Raw genomic sequence first — 24,209 nt, forward strand, 5'->3', positions numbered from 1 at the left:
CTAGCCCATCAAAGACCATTGGAACAGGCTGTAATGTGAAACACTGATCTTACTGTACCAGAAACAGACAGATGTCAGCTGGTGTTTGAGATATACAGCATCTAACTCCACTTTCCATCCTCTCCAAGGACCCACCTGTTAGAAAGTCTAAACGGTCCATCCTCTCCAGCTGTGACACATCCCAGGGGACCAGACCAACTGGACCTGGAGAGCTACAGAAAGGGGGAGCAGTGCCAGAACTGAAAGCCCATCAGTTAACACTTCAGAGTGAGGCAACACAGCTGTGACATCTATGGCATTTCTACTGTTCCCAGGTCAGCCCTTAATCCATATTTGGCCAAACCCCAGGTTTGGTCAGTTAAAGATGACTGATGGTGGAACAGGAAACAAGAAAGTAGAGCACTCCACAAAGATGACATCACTAAATCCAACCTACATTGGCTCAATTGGCTGAAAATCAGCCCCATTCTGCTATTCAAGCTAATGGTTGGATTGGTCATACATAACATAACATTTGGCGCCACAGCTGCTAGGTTTTCTCTGGCAAGGGCCCATCTTTCAGAGATTTTACCCATACTTGGAATCCTCTGGGAATTCAACTGTCTGCAGTGATCTGAGTTGGTATACTGTAGAGCAATGGTTTGTCTACCTACATACCTAGAATAACCATTTACATAACAGATATGACAGAAATCAAGACTTGTTTATGACGAAACATGATCCACTGCATGATAACATCAACGCGGGCAACAAGAACGCCATACCACCCACTTGTTTCCCAGTGAACCAACGTGAACCTTCACATGTAATGAACTGGTAAATCCCCGACACAAACGACTCTCTCTTTCTCTTTGTTTTGCTCTTTACTCTTCTTCACATGGATGACTGGATGTTTCATTGACTCATTTCGACCCTTTACATCCAACTGTCACTGACAGACTGTGTAAAAATGTGGGTGCGACCCATGACCCCTCGTGGAGATTCAGTACCCCGGTCTGGTCCGAATCAGACAGCTCCTTGTTGGAAGGGGGCACGCAAAGACACCCTCACCCTTTCTCCCAAACCAGAGGGCACAATCGCCACACTCTTCCCCAGAGCAGATCATTTTCCATGAATCTACCATCCCCAGCCACGCACCCCATACTGTCCATAACAGCACCAGTGTGGATGAGATGAATCCATTGTTCAGACTGCAGTGGTCTGCTCTGCTGAGAAGGCATCATCCAATCCTCCCAGAAACATTCTACATTCCAATCCTCATGCTCACTGATTTCAGACATTGATTGAGTCCAGAAAATACTACAATACAGTATGGAAGCTGTGTAATATAAAGATGGCAATGAAAGGAAGCTGGCAAATCTCGATAAGGTTCAGATTGATTGTCGCCCACCAAGCCGAATTCCATTGGTACAGATAGTGGCGTGAAAATGCTTTGTAGATTGACAAAGACAAGATGGTTGACCATCTTCAGCCAGATAGTTGAGTCAAATCTTAAGATGGCTGTTTGTAATTGTTTGTTTCCATCCTTCTACCTATAGGTCCATCATCAGCCTATCCATCAACCCATGCATCCCTTCATCCACCTCCACCTCTCATGCTGATAGGACAAACTTAGTGAACTCAGTAAAAACAGGATATTGGAATATAAAAAGGCACAACAGTGGTAGAGAGGCCTAAGGGACAGTCCCCACAAAACAGACTAACGTCAACTCCACAACAAAACAGGGACTTTCCATTTAAACTCCCATCTCAAATGACAAGTGAACTCAAGTAAACAAAGGAAAGAGTGCACTGTGTGTGTGTGTGTGTGTGTGTGTGTGTGTGTGTGTGTGTGTGTGTGTGTGTGTGTGTGTGTGTGTGTGTGTGTGTGTGTGTGTGTGTGTGTGTGTGTACAAGTCTAGGAATGCACCCCAGAAGAGAACGACATGCTGACAAGCACGATGCTGTTCCATAGCTTTGCTTGGCAAACAGAAGCACCAAGTAAATCACAAATGAACATGTGCTGAAGTAATTTATCTTGTCGGGCAAAAACACGACGAGTGCAAACTACGATGAAATGAGTACAGCCAATATTAGGAAACAGTCTTTCTATCATGTCTCATATTGACCTATTTTGTCATGTATTACAACTAAAGGAAAACAGTGACATATATGTATCCTGCTACACTGCTATGCATTTCTTTCAAAAGGCGCCTTCCAAAAATAGTGGCTTTACAGCCTAACCCCTATTTTATAGGACTATGGTTTATGATAACTTTTCAACTTTATCTAAACTCCTACCCTACTTGGTAAAAATAAAGTTAACACGGACAATTAAAAACGTTTTCAATAACATGCTAAGAAACCTGAGCACTTACAAATCCCCATGGGGAAACAGCTGTGTGATAAATATGGCTTGATGCGTTTTATGTGCTGTGACTGAACTCAGACAATCAATTCTCCCATGCATACTCAGCAGGGAATGATTGAGCTGCCATAGCCTGCCGAGCTAAAGCCGAGGGAGAGCTTGTAGAAGTCTTCCTGTCCCTTTGTGGGGCCGAACCCTGGGCAGCAACAGTGTGCATTTTCCACTTCTCCATATGCTTCTTTACTGCATCACACGAATCACAAGTCCACCCTACAGTACGAGCATATCTGAACACTCATAAACGCTGCATTGGGAAGAATGCAGGAAAATAATTTTCCACTGTCGGAAAACAACACTGTAGCATGATTTTGTCCTATGCTTCATGTATATTTCATGGGTTGTCTCCACTCTATGCAGACAAAACATTATTATTAACGTTAACATTCATACACAACATGCAAATGCTCCCAGGTTGGTGGTCTATAGTGGCGGTCAGTCATGCTTGTGTTCATGTCACACTTCTGAGCACGTGCAGTGGAGTATGATTGACCCCAAAACAAGGTACAATCATCAGCAGTCCCTGACTGAAAGTCAAGCATTTTGAAGTCGCTCAAATGTGAGGATAACGCGTGTCTATGCTGCTTCACAAAGGTGTGTTAAACACACATGCACATGCACACACACACACACACACACACACACACACACACACACACACACACACACACACACACACACACACACAGCTGTCATGACCAGACAACCGGATTCAAAATGTATCTCCAAACAGGATACATTCTAACCCGCGGTTTTACCTTTACGATTACTAACAGACACGCATGGCGGACACCGCAACCCCGCCTCCTGATCCCTGTCGGGCAGCGAATTACACTCTACAGGAAGTCGCCCGTCATCCAGGGCTGGCCAGCAGCTGTCTTGCAGGACTTGGCAGAAGCTGCAGCAGGGCAGAAGGGGAACCTTGGCGAGCACCTGGCCAGGCAGCGGGCACCTGGGCACCAGGAGGAGGCAGAGGAACCATTCAGCTCCATGGTGGCACCCCGCCTTGGCCAGCCACGCCCACTCTCTCAGAGCCACGCCCACCTCCTCCACAGAGGTGTGGTTCAGGAAGTTGGGCAGCGAGAAATGCTTCGACCCCCTTGATATGCAGATCGGCCAATCAGAGGGCACGAGGTGGCAGGTTCCATTGTGGTCATGAGAAGTGATGTCAGAGAGGTTGGTCTTTGGTTCGCCCTGTTTCACCCCTTCAACCCCTGTGAGGTCACCCTCCACCATCCCTGTTATGTTAGTGGGGAGAACCAAGCTTTCCCTTTCTCCAAGCCCTGACCCTGAACCCAAGCCGGTTCCTGAACCTACACCAGACTCAGCCCCCAATCCAAACCCAGACCCTACACCAGATGCTGAACCAGACCCTGATCCTGAACCCGTCTCAGACCCAGATCCTTCCTTAGACCCAGACCCAGATCCTTCCCCAGACCCAGATCCTTCCTTAGACCCAGATCCTTCCCCAGACCCAGATCCTTCCTTAGACCCAGATCCTTCCCCAGACCCAGATCCTTCCTTAGACCCAGATCCTTCCCCAGACCCAGATCCTTCCTTAGACCCAGATCCTTCCCCAGACCCTTCCTTAGACCCAGATCCTTCCTTAGACCCAGATCCTTCCCCTTCCCCAGACCCAGATCCTTCCTTAGACCCAGATCCTTCCCCAGACCCAGACTCCTCCTTATTAACCGTCTGTGTGGTAGGGGTCGCCACTCCTCCGTCAGTCCAAGTGGTTGGGGTCGCGTCCCACGTCTGCACAAACTTACGGATCCCATCAGCTACGTTGATGATTTCAGCCCCAACCCCTGCCAGGTTCTCCTCACCTCTCTTTGGCTGTCCTCCTGCCTTGCCCAGCGGCGGAGCCTTCGTTGGGGCTTGGGTAGTAGGATCAGGGTCCTTGTTCCAGAACCAAGCATCCAGACGACCTGCGCTGAGAGCCAGGAGAAGGCCCAACCACAACGTCATCTTAGACATCCCACTCCTTCAACCCACCGTCACCCAGAACCTCCTGGTCTGAGAGTATAGATTCCACAACAAATACTGGATCCAACAAGCACGGAGTTCTGTCTGTGTTCTTACTGTTCCTCCGCCTACTAGCCGGCTAGTCAACAGTCACTCAAGCCCCCTCTGTCCATAAGACACACTGTTAGCATGCACACACACACACTGACCCCCCCCTCTAGCACAGCTCACTGTTTCACTCCATGCACCGGCCCACTACAGAATCATCCCCCCCCCCCCCCCCCACACACACACACACACACACACACACACACACACACACACACACACACACACACACACCACACACACACACACACACGGAGGCGGGGTTACTGTGCTGGAGAGGGGCTTCATTGGTAAATCTGAATTTCTCCCTCACATTCTGGCCCCTCCCACCTGTTGCTAGGTTGATGAGTGGGTCCCCTCAGACACACAGTCCTCAATGAAGAGAACATGCACACTGACACACACACACAGACAGAAGACAGAAGACACACCACACGCACACACCACACACACTCCCTCCATAGAAGGAAAATCTCTGGGTTGTTTGATAGGAACACTAAACAGTCTCTGCTGACTGGTTGATATTCAAATGAAGCAGTTCAATCAATGTTCCCAAAATAAAATAAAAAGAGTCCACAGCTCCAAGAATAATGTTGTGATTACTCCTCATTGTCTACGGAACACTACTCCAGTCAGAAAGTGTGTTACAGTTAATGAACTATCAATCAAGTTAGCGGTATTGTGAGAAGAACTTTCTAGTGGAAGGTTTGACTCATACAACCCTAATACTCCCCATGGGCTGAAAAGGGACTGAAGGGGGAGACAGAGAGACAGAAACAGAGACAGAGAGGGAGGCCCTTTCACTGGGTACATATAGCCACCATTACCATTACAAATGTGAATAGGTTGGTGAACTCCATCACCTACTCACAGCTCTTGTAAAAATATATTACATAATTGGCCATACTTTTGAGGTCATTCATTATTTTACAGCTGTGTGAGTGAGTGAGTGAGTGAGTGAGTGAGTGAGTGAGTGAGTGAGTGAGTGAGTGAGTGAGTGAGTGAGTGAGTGAGTGAGTGAGTGAGTGAGTGAGTGAGTGAGGGAGAGTGAGTGTGAGAGAGAGTAAGAGCGAGGGAAGAACAAAACGAGGGAGAACAGCTGAGAGCGGATAGGTTCAGGAGAAAGAGCGAGGGAAGAACAAAACGAGGGAGAACAGCTGAGAGCGGATAGGTTCAGGAGAAAGAGCGAGGGAAGAACAAAACGAGGGAGAACAGCTGAGAGCGGATAGGTTCAGGAGAAAGAGCGAGGGAAGAACAAAACGAGGGAGAACAGCTGAGAGCGGATAGGTTCAGGAGAAAGAGCGAGGGAAGATCAAAACGAGGGAGAACAGCTGAGAGCGGATAGGTTCAGGAGAAAGAGCGAGGGAAGAACAAAACGAGGGAGAACAGCTGAGAGCGGATAGGTTCAGGAGAAAGAGCGAGGGAAGATCAAAACGAGGGAGAACAGCTGAGAGCGGATAGGTTCAGGAGGAGCGTATCTGATTCAATAGATGTTTTAAGCTCTCGGCCCCCAGGGGCCAAACGGCCAGCCCATTGCCTCATCTGAGAAAAACTTCCAGTAATTGCCCAGGTCCATGGTTCCCACAGCCTGGCTCAGTCCAGGGTGCCCCTGATGCCCCCGTTCCCCCGTCCCTGTCCGCCTTCACTATCCAGCTGTTGCACATTCCTACTCACACAGACAGACCTCCCACAACCCTGCTACACCCCTCCTAAACCCCCAATGCACCCCTAATGCACCCCAACCACACGACTGATGGACCACAAGAGAAGCACTGATATCTCATTCTGCTGGAAAAGTTACACACACACACACACACACACACACACACACACACACACACACACACACACACACACACACACACACACACACACACACACACACACACACACACGTCATTCCGCATGAGCATACTCATGTAATTACTGTAAGTTGGACTGGTTTGAACTGGTGTGATGATAACTGTAGGTTGTTATGGTTCAGTTGGACTGGTTTGAACTGGTGTGATGATAACTGTGTTGTTATGGTTCAGTTGGACTGGTTTGAAGTGGTGTGATGATAACTGTAGGTTGTTATGGTTCAGTTGGACTGGTTTGAACTGGTGTGATGATAACTGTAGGTTGTTATGGTACAGTTGGACTGGTTTGAACTGGTGTGATGATAACTGTAGGTTGTTATGGTTCAGTTGGACTGGTTTGAACTGGTGTGATGATAACTGTAGGTTGTTATGGTTCAGTTGGACTGGTTTGAACTGGTGTGATGATAACTGTAGGTTGTTATGGTTCAGTTGGACTGGTTTGAACTGGTGTGATGATAACTGTAGGTTGTTATGGTACAGTTGAACTGGTTTGAACTGGTGTGATGATAACTGTAGGTTGTTATGGTTCAGTTGGACTGGTTTGAACTGGTGTGATGATAACTGTAGGTTGTTATGGTTCAGTTGGACTGGTTTGAACTGGTGTGATGATAACTGTAGGTTGTTATGGTACAGTTGAACTGGTTTGAACTGGTGTGATGATAACTGTAGGTTGTTATGGTTCAGTTGGACTGGTTTGAACTGGTGTGATGATAACTGTAGGTTGTTATGGTTCAGTTGGACTGGTTTGAACTGGTGTGATGATAACTGTAGGTTGTTATGGTTCAGTTGGACTGGTTTGAACTGGTGTGATGATAACTGTAGGTTGTTATGGTTCAGTTGGACTGGTTTGAACTGGTGTGATGATAACTGTAGGTTGTTATGGTTCAGTTGGACTGGTTTGAACTGGTGTGATGATAACTGTAGGTTGTTATGGTTCAGTTGGACTGGTTTTAAATGGTAATTCAATGGAAGTTCTTCTGGCTTGCCAGTGTGACATGGGCCTCTCTCCACCGGTCTTGGGTTTTCACACTGTTCATTTCCAATGGAGTCAAAAAGAAGTTGATTTATTGGCTCAAAAGTAAGCCCAGAGAAGTTTCTCAATCTGATTGGCATAATACAATCGTTCTGTTCTATTCCACTTACCAGTAAACCACATTCAAATTGTTCAATAGCGTTTACAAAATCCAGCTTAATTCATTCCCAAGATGGACACCAAAGTTGTCTCTCTCTCCACCCACCCTCCCTCCCTCCCTCCCTCCCTTGACATGGTGCCCAGGTAACCCTCTCCTCTCAGGGTAAATCATCCATGGAACGGAGGAGTGAATACCTTCCTTATGAAGTCACAGCAGCTAAAATGGCTGGATGCTACCCAACAACCTGCTCACAGTCCAAACATCTTCCATGACATTGAGCTTTATTCTGTATCTAGAGCACAGAGAGAAGGGTAAAACTACATAACAAACATTGCTGCACTCTTAGAATTGTTTTTGCTATCTAAAACCTAAGAGGGTTCTTCAGCTGTCTCCATGGGAGAGCCCTTTTTAGTTCCAGGTAGAATAAACAAACTGGAGTATCATGGTTCAGCGACTAAGAGTAGTGAGAGGTGATGCGCAGAAGCAGCTGGTAGACCACTACACCGTTTGACAGATTAGGCACACCTGCATATGTAACTCACACACACACACACACACACACACACACACACACACACACACACACACACACACACACACACACACACACACACACACACACACACACACACACACACACACACACACACACTGAGTATTCTTATAGTCATGTGTGAATGCATATGTGTAGATGGAGGGAAATGGTCCAGTCAGGACTATGTGAGTGTTTGTACTGTGTGAATAGTGAAACTGGCCAAAACACAACAAAGGGAGAGAAACATGATCAATAACCACAGAGCCAACCAGGTGGTCCTGTCTCAAAGACACTGTGTGTTGGTGAGAGGGACAGGAGGGAACCACTGAGACCAGGATGGACACACTGAATGTCTTCCTCATCAGACAGGTAGACTGGCACTGCCTAGCTAGGGGTTCTACATGGTTAAAGAACTGTCACTGCCTAGCTAGGGGTTCTACATGGTTAAAGAACTGTCACTGCCTAGCTAGGGGTCTACATGGTTAAAGAACTGACACTGCCTAGCTAGGGGTCTACATGGTTAAAGAACTGACACTGCCTAACTAGGGGTCTACATGGTGAAAGAACTGTCACTGCCTAGCTAGGGGTCTACATGGTTAAAGAACTGACACTGCCTAGCTAGGGGTCTACATGGTTAAATAACTGACACTGCCTAGCTAGGTGTCTACATGGTTAAAGAACTGTCACTGCCTAGCTAGGGGTCTACATGGTTAAAGAACTGACACTGCATAGCTAGGGGTCTACATGGTTAAAGAACTGACACTGCCTAGCTAGGGGGTCTACATGGTTAAAGAACTGACACTGCCTAGCTAGGGGGTCTACATGGTTAAAGAACTGTCACTGCCTAGCTAGGGGTCTACATGGTTAAAGAACTGTCACTGCCTAGCTAGGGGGTCTACATGGTTAAAGAACTGACACTGCCTAGCTAGGGGTCTACATGGTTAAAGAACTGACACTGCCTAGCTAGGGGTCTACATGGTTAAAGAACTGACACTGCCTAGCTAGGGGTCTACATGGTTAAAGAACTGACACTGCCTAGCTAGCTAGGGGTCTACATGGTTAAAGAACTGACACTGCCTAGCTAGGTGTCTACATGGTTAAAGAACTGTCACTGCCTAGCTAGGGGTCTACATGGTTAAAGAACTGTCACTGCCTAGCTAGGTGTCTACATGGTTAAAGAACTGACACTGCCTAGCTAGGGGGTCTACATGGTTAAAGAACTGTCACTGCCTAGCTAGGGGTCTACATGGTGAAAGAACTGTCACTGCCTAGCTAGGGGTCTACATGGTTAAAGAACTGTCACTGCCTAGCTAGGGGTCTACATGGTGAAAGAACTGTCACTGCCTAGCTAGGGGTCTACATGGTTAAAGAACTGTCACTGCCTAGCTAGGGGTCTACATGGTTAAAGAACTGTCACTGCCTAGCTAGGTGTCTACATGGTTAAAGAACTGACACTGCCTAGCTAGGGGTCTACATGGTTAAAGAACTGTCACTGCCTAGCTAGGGGTCTACATGGTTAAAGAACTGTCACTGCCTAGCTAGGGGTATACATGGTTAAAGAACTGTCACTGCCTAGCTAGGGGTATACATGGTTAAAGAACTGACACTGCCTAGCTAGGGGTCTACATGGTTAAAGAACTGTCACTGCCTAGCTAGGGGTCTACATGGTTAAAGAACTGTCACTGCCTAGCTAGGTGTCTACATGGTTAAAGAACTGACACTGCCTAGCTAGGTGTCTACATGGTTAAAGAACTGTCACTGCCTAGCTAGGGGTCTACATGGTTAAAGAACTGTCACTGCCTAGCTAGGGGTCTACATGGTTAAAGAACTGTCACTGCCTAGCTAGGGGTCTACATGGTTAAAGAACTGTCACTGCCTAGCTAGGGGTCTACATGGTTAAAGAACTGTCACTGCCTAGCTAGGTGTCTACATGGTTAAAGAACTGACACTGCCTAGCTAGGTGTCTACATGGTTAAAGAACTGACACTGCCTAGCTAGGTGTCTACATGGTTAAAGAACTGACACTGCATAGCTAGGGGTCTACATGGTTAAAGAACTGTCACTGCCTAGCTAGGTGTCTACATGGTTAAAGAACTGACACTGCCTAGCTAGGTGTCTACATGGTTAAAGAACTGACACTGCCTAGCTAGGGGTCTGCATGGTTAAAGAACTGACACTGCCTAGCTAGGGGTCTGCATGGTGAAAGAACTGACACTGCCTAGCTAGGGGTCTACATGGTTAAAGAACTGTCACTGCCTAGCTAGGGGTCTACATGGTGAAAGAACTGTCACTGCCTAGCTAGGGGGTCTACATGGTTAAAGAACTGTCACTGCCTAGCTAGGGGTCTACATGGTTAAAGAACTGTCACTGCCTAGCTAGGGGTCTACATGGTTAAAGAACTGACACTGCCTAGCTAGGGGTCTACATGGTTAAAGAACTGACACTGCCTAGCTAGGTGTCTACATGGTTAAAGAACTGACACTGCCTAGCTAGGGGGTCTACATGGTTAAAGAACTGTCACTGCCTAGCTAGGGGTCTACATGGTTAAAGAACTGACACTGCCTAGCTAGGGGTCTACATGGTTAAAGAACTGTCACTGCCTAGCTAGGTGTCTACATGGTTAAAGAACTGACACTGCCTAGCTAGGTGTCTACATGGTTAAAGAACTGTCACTGCCTAGCTAGGGGTCTACATGGTTAAAGAACTGTCACTGCCTAGCTAGGGGTCTACATGGTTAAAGAACTGTCACTGCCTAGCTAGGGGTCTACATGGTTAAAGAACTGTCACTGCCTAGCTAGGGGGTCTACATGGTTAAAGAACTGACACTGACTAGCTAGGGGTCTACATGGTTAAGAATGTCACTGCCTAGCTAGGGGTATACATGGTTAAAGAACTGTCACGCCAGCGGTGCCGTAGCTGCACGCCGCTGGGGTCTACATGGTTAAAGAACTGACACTGCCTAGCTAGGGGTCTACATGGTTAAAGAACTGACACTGCCTAGCTAGGGGTCTACATGGTTAAAGAACTGACACTGCCTAGCTAGGGGTCTACATGGTTAAAGAACTGACACTGCCGCTAGCTAGGGGTCTACATGGTTAAAGAACTGTCACTGCCTAGCTAGGGGTCTACATGGTTAAAGAACTGACACTGCCTAGCTAGGGGTTCTACATGGTTAAAGAACTGTCACTGCCTAGCTAGGGGTCTACATGGTTAAAGAACTGACACTGCCTAGCTAGGGGTCTACATGGTTAAAGAACTGTCACTGCCTAGCTAGGGGTCTACATGGTTAAAGAAGTGACACTGCCTAGCTAGGTGTCTACATGGTTAAAGAACTGACACTGCCTAGCTAGGGGTCTACATGGTTAAAGAACTGACACTGCCTAGCTAGGTGTCTACATGGTTAAAGAACTGTCACTGCCTAGCTAGGGGTATACATGGTTACAGAACTGTCACTGCCTAGCTAGGGGTCTACATGGTGAAAGAACTGTCACTGCCTAGCTAGGGGGTCTACATGGTTAAAGAACTGTCACTGCCTAGCTAGGGGTCTACATGGTTAAAGAACTGACACTGCCTAGCTAGGGGTCTACATGGTTAAAGAACTGACACTGCCTAGCTAGGGGGTCTACATGGTTAAAGAACTGTCACTGCCTAGCTAGGGGTCTACATGGTTAAAGAACTGTCACTGCCTAGCTAGGGGTCTACATGGTTAAAGAACTGACACTGCCTAGCTAGGTGTCTACATGGTTAAAGAACTGACACTGCCTAGCTAGGTGTCTACATGGTTAAAGAACTGACACTGCCTAGCTAGGTGTCTACATGGTTAAAGAACTGACACTGCCTAGCTAGGGGTCTACATGGTTAAATAACTGTCACTGCCTAGCTAGGTGTCTACTTTGTTAAAGAACTGACACTGCCTAGCTAGGGGTCTACATGGTTAAATAACTGTCACTGCCTAGCTAGGGGTCTACTTTGTTAAAGAACTGACACTGCCTAGCTAGCTAGGGGTCTACATGGTTAAAGAACTGACACTGCCTAGCTAGGGGTCTACATGGTTAAAGAACTGACACTGCCTAGCTAGGGGGTTTAAATGGGGAGAGAAAAGAGATATATAGAGAGAGAGGAAATCGGCACGTGTCTGTGGTGTGATGCATTTGTCTCCTCATTTGTGCTATATTAATCCAAAGTGGGTGGTCTAACTGTCATAAAATGGTTGGGATATTGTAATGGGTTCATATCACTGTTACATTTTCTGCTGGTGACAGATCTGACCTATTTGTGTGTAATTGAGGCAAACTATCCAAGTGAAGTATTATGAAAAGTATCCAGCTTATCACAAAAAGATTACTTCTCAAGCAAAGTACATTGGGCCTGGGAAAGAACATTTTAGAGGCCTCCATCTTGGCAGGCGAGAAGGCATTTTGCTGTTTTAAAAGTAATTTCCTGCAAATCTACACATTTTGCCATGGAGCTGAGAGAACAAATTGCTGTTTAAAAGCTCATTTCCGTCAGGGACATGCACAAGCACACACGCACACGCACATCCTCTAGTCCTTGGCAAACAGTACAAGAGGACTGTAGAGATCTGCCAAATAATTAGTTAAGGTTTATGGAAGGGGATTTACAGTGAGAGCATGCCAGGACCCCACATTGTTAAATAACCCCACCACATCTGTATGGACCCAAGTTGGGTCACCCAACACAACACTCTCTAACACCCCAGCCATCTAGAGCCTCACATAGACAGCTCAGCACACCCCAGCCATCCAGAGCCTCACACAGACAGCTCAGCACTCCCAGGCCATCCAGAGCCTCACACAGATAGCTCAGCACGCCCCAGCCATCCAGAGCCTCACACAGACAGCTCAGCACTCCCAGGCCATCCAGAGCCTCACACAGACAGCTCAGCACGCCCCAGCCATCCAGAGCCTCACACAGACAGCTCAGCACTCCCAGGCCATCCAGAGCCTCACACAGACAGCTCAGCACTCCCAGGCCATCCAGAGCCTCACACAGACAGCTCAGCACTCCCAGGCCACCCAGAGCCTCACACAGACAGCTCAGCACTCCCAGGCCATCCAGAGCCTCACACAGACAGCTCAGCACTCCCAGGCCACCCAGAGCCTCACACAGACAGTTCAGCACACCCCAGCCATCCAGAGCCTCACACAGACAGCTCAGCACTCCCAGGCCATCTAGAGCCTCACACAGACAGCTCAGCACGCTACTTTGTTCTGTATTTATATTTCACCCCTACTCTAACAGAGAACACAGTATCATTTACAACAGCACCTCACAAGATGAGATTGGCAATGGGACAATAAATAGCAGATTAAATTGATTGATTTGTAGCCCATGAATTGTCCATGTACTTCAGTGGAGGCTACTGAAGGGAGGACGGCTCATAATAATGGCTGGAATGAAGTGAATAGAATGGTATCCAAAACATGTGTTTGATGCCATCCCATTCACTCCATTTCAGCCATTATTATGAGCCGTCCTCCCCTCAGCAGCCTCCACTGATGTACTTGTGAGTTATAGCTATGAGAAGCCGATTTACTGTAAAGAGCTTACAATAAACACAGCGACCAGTAGAAGGCAGCATCGAAGAGGGAACCATTGCATTTAGGCACCATCATTATGGAGAGGGGTATGGGAATCTGAGTCCAAATAAATGAAAGAAAATGCATGAAATGCTGCCATCTACTGTCGAGTGGACTACACACACTACACTGAGGTGAGGAAAAAAGCTCATTAAGAAGGTTCACGTTTCGCATTAGCTGTGTCTAGTGTTTGTGTTATTTCACTCATGGGTTCAACTAATACTCACTTATATCTGTCCAGTCTTTTCAGATTTGTGAAGACTGAAGGGATGGGGGCTAGGGAGTAGGGACTGAAATGGAACTGGGCCATGGTCTACTTGCAGAGTTCCTTGATGGACATGCAAAAGTGATGAAGAGCAAAATAGAGGACCTTCTTCAGGCATTATATTGGCAGTAATGTGGCACTGCCCTCCTGGAACACAATGCCCTCCCCCGCGAACACAACCGTCTGTGGTTCTGTTTGGAGGAGGGGGAGCTAGGTTGAACCCACAGTGGGATTTCAAAATGGGATTTGTTCAGAGAGCGAAGCAGGGAATATTCAGAGAAGAGGGTGTAAAACTGAAAAACACTGTCTTTTTTCTCAAGTATCAATGCCTGATTCATTAGAGAAGACAGGAGATGAGAGGAGAGGAGGAGAGGAAAGCAACACAAGACAATGCTTGTTGTGAAGTATCTTAATTGGAGTACAAGGGGACCTTGGTTTCAGGCAACAGCAGAAAGAAATCTGTCGAGATCTGTAAACATATTGTATGATAAAAAACAACCGTCTATAGATATCCATATTTAGCTTATCTACTGTCATCGACCACAAATATATTGGCTTTCCCCAACTCAGTAGAAGAGACACAAGAAAAAAAGTTGAGTAGTGCCAAGACTTGATAATATTCTGCTCAGGATAATGGGGGAGTACTGTGCCTGTAGCTTTTGGCACAAACGGCCTGGCTCAAAAACATGGTAGTGGAATCATGACTTCAATGACTGTTAGAACAGTGGTCAGAAGAACACAACAAAAAGCACAGGCCTATCCCTTGTCACCTTAAGATGTTGAATTTTTTTTACAGATCTGATTATGTAAAGTGATCTATAACAGCGCATTGGTCAACGATGCTTTATGCTAGAAACAAGTTGTAAAATACCCGGGAAAGATGTGACTCCGATGCATATGGAGATATCATTGTTTAGTTTCTTTGACATTCACAACCTTCTATAGCCAGGGAGACAACAATGTACTTTGCTTGAGAAGTAATCTAATTATGTCACTATCAATTGATTGAGCTATTCACTTTCTGTACAATAGAAGATGTTTAAACCCAGACAGCTTTTAGGGAAACACTTGTGACCTCCTCTCACTGGGTTAAGCCATGGAAGAAAAGTAGCCAGCAGTTAAAGCTTACATTTTTCTGCGTCGGTAGGCCTACTCCCTCTGGGGTGGAAAGGTAGACCTACTCCCTCTGGGGTGGAAAGGTAGGCCTACTCCGTCTGAGGTGGAAAGGTAGACCTACTCCCTCTGGGGTGGAAAGGTAGACCTACTCCCGCTGGGGTGGAAAGGCAGACCTACTCCCTCTGGGGTGGAAAGGTAGACCTACTCCCTCTGGGGTGGAAAGGTAGACCTACTCCCTCTGGGGTGGAAAGGTAGACCTACTCCCTCTGGGGTGGAAAGGTAGACCTACTCCGTCTGAGGTGGAAAGGTAGACCTACTCCGTCTGAGGTGGAAAGGTAGACCTACTCCCTCTGGGGTGGAAAGGTAGACCTACTCCCTCTGAGGTGGAAAGGTAGACCTACTCCCTCTGAGGTGGAAAGGTAGACCTACTCCCTCTGGGGTGGAAAGGTAGACCTACTCCCTCTGGGGTGGAAAGGTAGACCTACTCCCTCTGAGGTGGAAAGGTAGACCTACTCCGTCTGAGGTGGAAAGGTAGACCTACTCCGTCTGAGGTGGAAAGGTAGACCTACTCCGTCTGAGGTGGAAAGGTAGACCTACTCCCTCTGAGGTGGAAAGGTAGACCTACTCCGTCTGAGGTGGAAAGGTAGACCTACTCCGTCTGAGGTGGAAAGGTAGACCTACTCCCTCTGAGGTGGAAAGGTAGACCTACTCCCTCTGAGGTGGAAAGGTAGACCTACTCCCTCTGAGGTGGAAAGGTAGACCTACTCCGTCTGAGGTGGAAAGGTAGACCTACTCCGTCTGAGGTGGAAAGGTAGACCTACTCCCTCTGAGGTGGAAAGGTAGACCTACTCCCTCTGAGGTGGAAAGGTAGACCTACTCCCTCTGAGGTGGAAAGGTAGGCCTACTCCGTCTGAGGTGGAAAGGTAGACCTACTCCCTCTGAGGTGGAAAGGTAGACCTACTCCCTCTGAGGTGGAAAGGTAGACCTACTCCCTCTGAGGTGGAAAGGTAGACCTACTCCCTCTGAGGTGGAAAGGTCTCCCTCTGAGGTGGAAAGGTAGACCTACTCCCTCTGAGGTGGAAAGGTAGACCTACTCCCTCTGAGGTGGAAAGGTAGGCCTAACTTTTTAAAGTACCATGCTCAGATTCCTAATTATGTCTCAGATTTAATTATTTGCTAACAGGGACAGTTTCGTTGATTTGGCATTGGAGAAATATGATAAAATGAACACATACGCCTATCTCTCTGTCCATTCCTAATCTGTAATTTCAGTAATGTGTGTGGTATTAAAAAAGATCCTGCTAATATGTAAAATGACATAGAATTGCATGAGAGGTTTATAAAAGGCTATTTTTTTCTCAGACCTGCAAATACTGTGATAGATTCATGCAATTATTTTACTATAAAGGAGATCTTTACACCTCTACTCTAACTCCTGTCCATGGTGGTCTGTGAACCCACAACCGTCTGGCCTGCAGCCCTGTGCCCTATAAAAAGAATCCTGCATTGCCTTATAGGCCTAATGCTTACAGGACAAAGAACAGTTTCTAGAACGGCATATCTAAGGCTCTGGTGTGTCCAAGAAGAGATGGTAAACGGCAGGCATGTTCTCTACTATCCACTTTATGTTTGAATTATTATTTTGGGTATAGGGGAGGGTGACTTGTTTTTGTTTTTTAGGTAAAATATATTTTGCTGAAGAGAAGTCAGATTTTAAATAACGTTCACTCCCTAAGCAGGGAAGAAGGATATTGGGTGTTGGTTGCACCGTTAAAAGCTTTCAGGTCTCCTTTCTGCTGTCTGTAATTTCCCACTCTTTTAATTAGTCTACAATCAGGTTGTTTCAAGGACAGACTGGGAAAATGGTGTTAGTTTAAGACATGACTAAAACACTGTTTCTTGTCTACAATTATGAGTGCATTTTGTAAACACACACAGCCAAAGAGCAAGTGGAGCTTTAGAAATGGCTACCTACAGTATCTAGGACGAGAGTATGTTGAATGGTGCAACTTCATAATACCAGGGCCGCACCTGTAGCTGACAACAACATGAAGTACTGCAGGCCACGTGAATAGAAGATTAAACAATTATTCTCTCGGAGGGACGCTGCGATTCTTATATTTCCGTTGACCTACTGAAATATGAAATATGAGACCAAAACAAAGTATCTAAGGCCTCTTTTATACATACGTATTGAGTTAAACTTCATAATATCGCTCTCCTCCATTGCTTATAGGCCAGTGTTTCCCAACTCCAGTCCTCCAGTACCCCCAACAAGATACATTTTCGTTGTAGCCCCAGACAAGCAGACCTGATTCATCTCATTGAGGGCCTGATGATTAGTTGACTAGTTGAATCAGGGGTGCTTGTCTGGGGCTACAACACAAATGTGTACTGTTGGTGATACTGGAGGGCTGTAGATGGGAAACCCTGCTATAGGCTACTGTTCATCTGACAGACACTGCTGTCTTTAGTGTGAGGCTCTAGGGGGATGTGACATCAAAGTCAAGTGGAAAGACCAAGACCCACGGGCCATAGAGCTGCAGCGCAATACTGCGATCACATTCCTCCAGAGATGGGCCTTTTCCCTTGCAGCATGTGTCACAACACATCAATTCACACTAAGTTCCCAGTCACAGGCTCAGACCTCTAGCCTGGTCTCAACTCTGTTTGTTCTGTCTTGCCAACAATGACCATTGGTGTTGGCAAATGGCAAGACAGTACAAACAGATCTGGGACCAGGTTAAAGAAACAACCATAGGATTTGGCAAGACAGCACAAACAGATCTTGGACCAGGGTAGAGACTTCAGGATCAGGGAGAGAAACTATGAGATGACGGAGACAGACAGAGAGGTGACAGGCGGGCCAGGCATACTGTGATGCTGGTCACCAGGGGTCAGGCACATTTTGGAAAAACTGTACTCTGACACAGCTAACATGACACAGTTGACTCGCTGGGTGTTTCACCACAGATGTTAAATCAGTGATGGTTTGAGGTGGATTGGACTGGATGACGAGAAGCTTACAAGCAAACAAAGGGCCAAAGGTTCCAAACCAACCCTGTAGTTTCGATCTAAGAAAAGATCTAGTTTAGTTGCTAATGGCAGCCTGCAGTACCTTCACATTGAGTTCCTCAATGAGAGGGGGCAGCACTGAGTTAGCCTGCAACGTCACTTCCTGGAGTAGCTCAAACTGCACGTTATGCCTCCTTGAGAAGCCATCTTAACTGACTTAATTTGGCTTTAATGCGCTATTCTTCACATAGGAATGAATGGTGTCACGTGATCAATGGCTTTGTCCATTCATACATAGTCATTGGTATCATCACAATTAATCTGACATTCTGTTTTTAAACTGCATATAAACAGTATTACATTGTTTTAAACTAATTTGCAGTTTCTCACCCCCCAAAAATACAACTCCAATGATTAATCCCTAGGGAGTAAATCTAAGCCCCACCCTCTACCCTTTAGGCTCATGGCGACAAATAGCCGTGTGAATCTAGCACGTGTATCTTAAATGGACAACGGCCCCAGTCGGCTAGGATCCAGTTAGTTGTTCTGGTTGGAGTTGAATCGGGCACCATGTGGGAAGTGAATGAGAGCGTCCTCTTCCATTCCCCATTCCACCAGGCCTGATGAGACGTAGAGTACCCACAACACAATAGATCCTCCAGTGGAAAAGTTAGACACTCGGCTATCTTATCTGAGTTCCTTTCCCACTATGCTGAATACAGGCAGCTCAGACAATTGTCTTGTTCTGTGTTGATCAAACGCTTTAGAAACAGGCTTTCCATGACCAGTGAGTCAGTCACTCAACACATAGAGGTTTCTCTGATACAGTGACTGACTAGCAAAGAAGAGAATTCAGGGTAAATGCCTTCTATGTTTTGAGAGGCTGCTTGGCACAGCAAGATATGTGCAGTGGTGTGTGAACTACCTATTAACCACTAAATAGTCTGTTAACCATTCAATGAAGTATACATACAAGTGAATCCTGATGTTTATTATTAAGCCCCCTACTGCCTTCAGAACAGCCTCAATTCGCCGGAGCATGGACTATACAAGATGTCGAAAGCATTCCACTGGGGTGCTGGCCCATGTTAACTCCAACACTTCCCACAGTTGGCTGGATGCCCTTTGGGTGGTGTACCATTCTTGATACACACAGGAAACTTTTGAGCATTAAAAAAAACAGAAGCGCTGCGGTTCTTGACACACTCAAACCGGTGCACCTGGCACCTACTACCATACCCCATTCAAAGGCATCTTTTGTCTTGCCCATTAACCCTTTAAATGGCACAATGCACAATCCATGTCTCAATTGTCTCAAGGCTTAAAAATCCTTCTTTAACCTGTCTCCTCCCCTTCATCAATACTGATTGAAGTGGATTTAACAAGTGACATCAATAAGGGGTCATAGCTTTCACCCGGATTCACCTGGTCAGTCTATGTCATGGAAAGACTAGGTGTTCCTAATGTTTCGTACACTCAAGTGTATCATTACATGTTTTCTTAATGGTTTCCATGACAACGAAGCTATGTTAATAGGGCCATGTTGTGAGGAGCAGGGGAAGTGATGCAAGCCCCAGCCTGCGATCTCCCCTGTCCGCACCATCACCCCTAGCACCACCTCAAAGCAGCCTGCCCAATCTGACTCTGCAGATGGGAAAACATTGCATTCCGTACCATCAAACAGGACCTATTCTGTTCAAAGACCAATTTAGATGGGCGAGCTGATATAAACACAAAGAAAGGTGGAAGAGGGTATGAAAACATCCTCTTCTCCCTGTTAGATCATCCATGTATGTCACTATTACACTATTATTACACTTCCTGTGGCTCTCCAAAGCATCCTGGGATTGTCGTTGACGTTTTCCCTAACTGCTGGTCCGGGGTCAGATATTTGTTATTAACCAAATGTTAATGTTAAGACTTGTGGTAGGGTAATCAGATCCCATATCTGTGGTTAGGGGCAGCCTCTACTACCTCACTTAGAGTGACTTAAAAATCTAGATGGGTTTGGTCAACTAGGCTACACAAGGGTAAAGTAGTAATTATAGTTAAGAGTGGGACAAAACACAGGTATTAACATGCTAAGAGCTGTCTACAGAAACACTTAGGAACAAAGAGGAACGGGACTACTTCCCTGGACAGGAAGTGCTTTGAGAGACTAGTCAAGGATCATATCACCTCCACCCTACCTGACACCCTAGACCCACTCCAATTTGCTTACTGCCCCAATAAGTCCACAGACGACGCAATTGCAATCACACTGCACACTGCCCTAACCCATCTGGACAAGAGGAATACCTATGTAAGAATGTTGTTCATCGATTACAGCTCAGCATTTAACACCATAGTAACCTCCAAACTCGTCATTAAGCTCGAGACCCTGGGTCTCGACCCCGCCCTGTGCAACTGGGTCCTGGACTTTCTGACAGGCCGCCCCCAGGTGGTGAGGGTAGGTAACAACATCTCCACCCCGCTGATCCTCAACTCTGGAGCCCCACAAGGGTGCATTCACAGAGGTGTTACTACTTCCCCGAACAGAACAGAGGTGCTACTACTTCCCTGGACAGGACAGAGGTGTTACTACTTCCCTGGACAGGACAGAGGTGTTACTACTTCCCTGGACAGGACAGAGGTCTTACTACTTCCCTGGACAGGAGCAGAGGTGTTACTACTTCCCTGGACAGGACAGAGGTGTTACTACTTCCCTGGACAGGACAGAGGTGTTACTACTTCCCTGGACAGGACAGAGGTGTTACTACTTCCCTGGACAGGACAGAGGTCTTACTACTTCCCTGGACAGAGCAGAGGTGTTACTACTTCCCTGGACAGGACAGAGGTGTTACTACTTCCCTGGACAGGACAGAGGTGTTACTACTTCCCTGGACAGGACAGAGGTGTTACTACTTCCCTGGACAGGGCAGAGGTGTTACTACTTCCCTGGACAGGACAGAGGTGTTACTACTTCCCTGGACAGGGCAGAGGTGTTACTACTTCCCTGGACAGGACAGAGGTGTTACTACTTCCCTGGACAGGGCAGAGGTGTTACGCCCCTGGCAGGGCGGGGTCTCCCCTGGACAGGACAGAGGTGTTACTACTTCCCTGGACAGGACAGAGGTGTTACTACTTCCCTGGACAGGCGAGGGCACCCGCAGGCGGGTGTTACTACTTCCCTGGACAGGACAGAGGTGTTACTACTTCCCTGGACAGGACAGAGGTGTTACTACTTCCCTGGACAGGACAGAGGTGTTACTACTTCCCTGGACAGGGCAGAGGTGTTACTACTTCCCTGGACAGGACAGAGGTGTTACTACTTCCCTGGACAGGACAGAGGTGTTACTACTTCCCTGGACAGGACAGAGGTGTTACTACTTCCCTGGACAGGACAGAGGTGTTACTACTTCCCTGGACAGGGCAGAGGTGTTACTACTTCCCTGGACAGGACAGAGGTGTTACTACTTCCCTGGACAGGACAGAGGTGCTACTACTTCCCTGGACAGGACAGAGGTGTTACTACTTCCCTGGACAGGACAGAGGTGTTACTACTTCCCTGGACAGGACAGAGGTGTTACTACTTCCCTGGACAGGACAGAGGTGTTACTACTTCCCTGGACAGGACAGAGGTGTTACTACTTCCCTGGACAGGGCAGAGGTGTAGTTCAGGATTTGACCTGTTTGTCCCAAATAGCAATACAGTCTCCTTTCTGGTTTTCTTTTCATCATGACCACTACGAGCAACAAGTCTACCAAGACACTTCCACCAATGTTGTCCTAACAACATGTCCACCATGACTCTTCCACCAATGTTGTCCTAACAACATGTCCACCATGACTCTTCCACCAATGTTGTCCTAACAACATGTCCACCATGACTCTTGAACCTGAGCCCTGCCCAACACCAATGTCCTGTCCTCCTGTCCCTCTTATTGAACCTGAGCCCTGCCCAACACAAATGTCCTGTCCTCCTGTCCCTCTTATTGAACCTGAGCCCTGCCCAACACAAATGTCCTGTCCTCCTGTCCCTCTTATTGAACCTGAGCCCTGCCCAACACAAATGTCCTGTCCTCCTGTCCCTCTTATTGAACCTGAGCCCTGCCCAACACAAATGTCCTGTCCTCCTGTCCCTCTTATTGAACCTGAGCCCTGCCCAACACAAATGTCCTGTCCTCCTGTCCCTCTTATTGAACCTGAGCCCTGCCCAACACCAGAGTCCTTTGATGAGTCAGACAGTGACAGGTAAAGCTGGTTGATTTGTCAGCTCCCTTTCATTTGCCCCTAGTCACACCCAACTCAAGACACAATTGACCAAAGTGTCACAGAGATCATGATAGACCTCTATGACAGTACAGTAGCTAGCTACAGACTAGAACTACCATCCTGTCGCTAGTTCAGAACTATATGACAGTACAGTATCTAGCTACAGACTAGAACTACCTTCCCGTCTCTAGTTCAGAACTAAATGACAGTACAGTAGCTAGCTACAGACTAGAACTACCTTCCTGTCTCTAGTTCAGAACTAAATGACAGTACAGTAGCTAGCTACAGACTAGAACTACCTTCCTGTCTCTAGTTCAGAACTATATGGCAGTACAGTAGCTAGCTACAGACTAGAACTACCTTCCTGTCTCTAGTTCAGAACTATATGACAGTACAGTAGCTAGCTACAGACTAGAACTACCTTCCTGTCTCTAGTTCAGAACTATATGACAGTACAGTAGCTAGCTACAGACTAGAACTACCTTCCTGTCTCTAGTTCAGAACTAAATGACAGTACAGTAGCTAGCTACAGACTAGAACTACCTTCCTGTCTCTAGTTCAGAACTATATGACAGTACAGTATCTAGCTACAGACTAGAACTACCTTCCCGTCTCTAGTTCAGAACTAAATGACAGTACAGTAGCTAGCTACAGACTAGAACTACCTTCCCGTCTCTAGTTCAGAACTAAATGACAGTACAGTAGCTAGCTACAGACTAGAACTACCTTCCTGTCTCTAGTTCAGAACTATATGGCAGTACAGTAGCTAGCTACAGACTAGAACTACCTTCCTGTCTCTAGTTCAGAACTATATGACAGTACAGTAGCTAGCTACAGACTAGAACTACCTTCCTGTCTCTAGTTCAGAACTATATGACAGTACAGTATCTAGCTACAGACTAGAACTACCTTCCTGTCTCTAGTTCAGAACTATATGACAGTACAGTAGCTAGCTACAGACTAGAACTACCTTCCTGTCTCTAGTTCAGAACTATATGGCAGTACAGTATCTAGCTACAGACTAGAACTACCATCCTGTCGCTAGTTCAGAACTATATGACAGTACAGTATCTAGCTACAGACTAGAACTACCTTCCCGTCTCTAGTTCAGAACTAAATGACAGTACAGTAGCTAGCTACAGACTAGAACTACCTTCCCGTCTCTAGTTCAGAACTAAATGACAGTACAGTAGCTAGCTACAGACTAGAACTACCTTCCTGTCTCTAGTTCAGAACTATATGACAGTACAGTATCTAGCTACAGACTAGAACTACCTTCCCGTCTCTAGTTCAGAACTAAATGACAGTACAGTAGCTAGCTACAGACTAGAACTACCTTCCTGTCTCTAGTTCAGAACTAAATGACAGTACAGTAGCTAGCTACAGACTAGAACTACCTTCCTGTCTCTAGTTCAGAACTATATGGCAGTACAGTAGCTAGCTACAGACTAGAACTACCTTCCTGTCTCTAGTTCAGAACTATATGACAGTACAGTAGCTAGCTACAGACTAGAACTACCTTCCTGTCTCTAGTTCAGAACTATATGACAGTACAGTATCTAGCTACAGACTAGAACTACCTTCCTGTCTCTAGTTCAGAACTATATGACAGTACAGTAGCTAGCTACAGACTAGAACTACCTTCCTGTCTCTAGTTCAGAACTATATGGCAGTACAGTATCTAGCTACAGACTAGAACTACCATCCTGTCTCTAGTTCAGAACTATATGGCAGTACAGTAGCTAGCTACAGACTAGAACTACCTTCCTGTATCTAGTTCAGAACTGAAGCAGACATGTTCTCCAGCCAAACCCCTGAGGGGTAGATTCTTTATCATAGTTTAAGCACAGCTTATAGGTCTGCACAGTATAATGAGCAGTGCAATTTTCAGGTTGTCTTTCAAACATCCAACGTCACATTCCAAGCCACTGTCTGGGCCTAGAGCCCAGTTGAAC

At 46.6% G+C, this 24,209-nt stretch overlaps 1 protein-coding gene across 4 annotated transcripts in view; it reads right to left on the reverse strand.

The window, feature by feature from the left end:
- Positions 1-24,209, reverse strand: part of LOC106593309 (uncharacterized) — an 81,892-nt gene that overhangs the window by 51,499 nt on the left and 6,184 nt on the right. For 2 of the 4 annotated variants that reach the window (XM_045699107.2, XM_045699105.2), the window contains exon 1: positions 3,163-4,577. The exons of 1 other annotated variant lie outside the window; for it this stretch is intronic. In XM_045699107.2, the coding sequence (XP_045555063.2) occupies positions 3,163-4,381 (1,219 nt within the window). In that variant the 5' untranslated portion in view covers positions 4,382-4,577. Of the gene's footprint in view, positions 1-3,162; positions 4,578-24,209 lie in introns of those variants that run through there. One more of the 4 variants, XM_045699108.2, reaches the window with a different exon arrangement.

This window comes from Salmo salar, chromosome 17, assembly GCF_965601325.2.
Source record: "Salmo salar chromosome 17, fSalSal1, whole genome shotgun sequence".
Taxonomy (NCBI): Eukaryota; Metazoa; Chordata; class Actinopteri; order Salmoniformes; family Salmonidae; genus Salmo; species Salmo salar.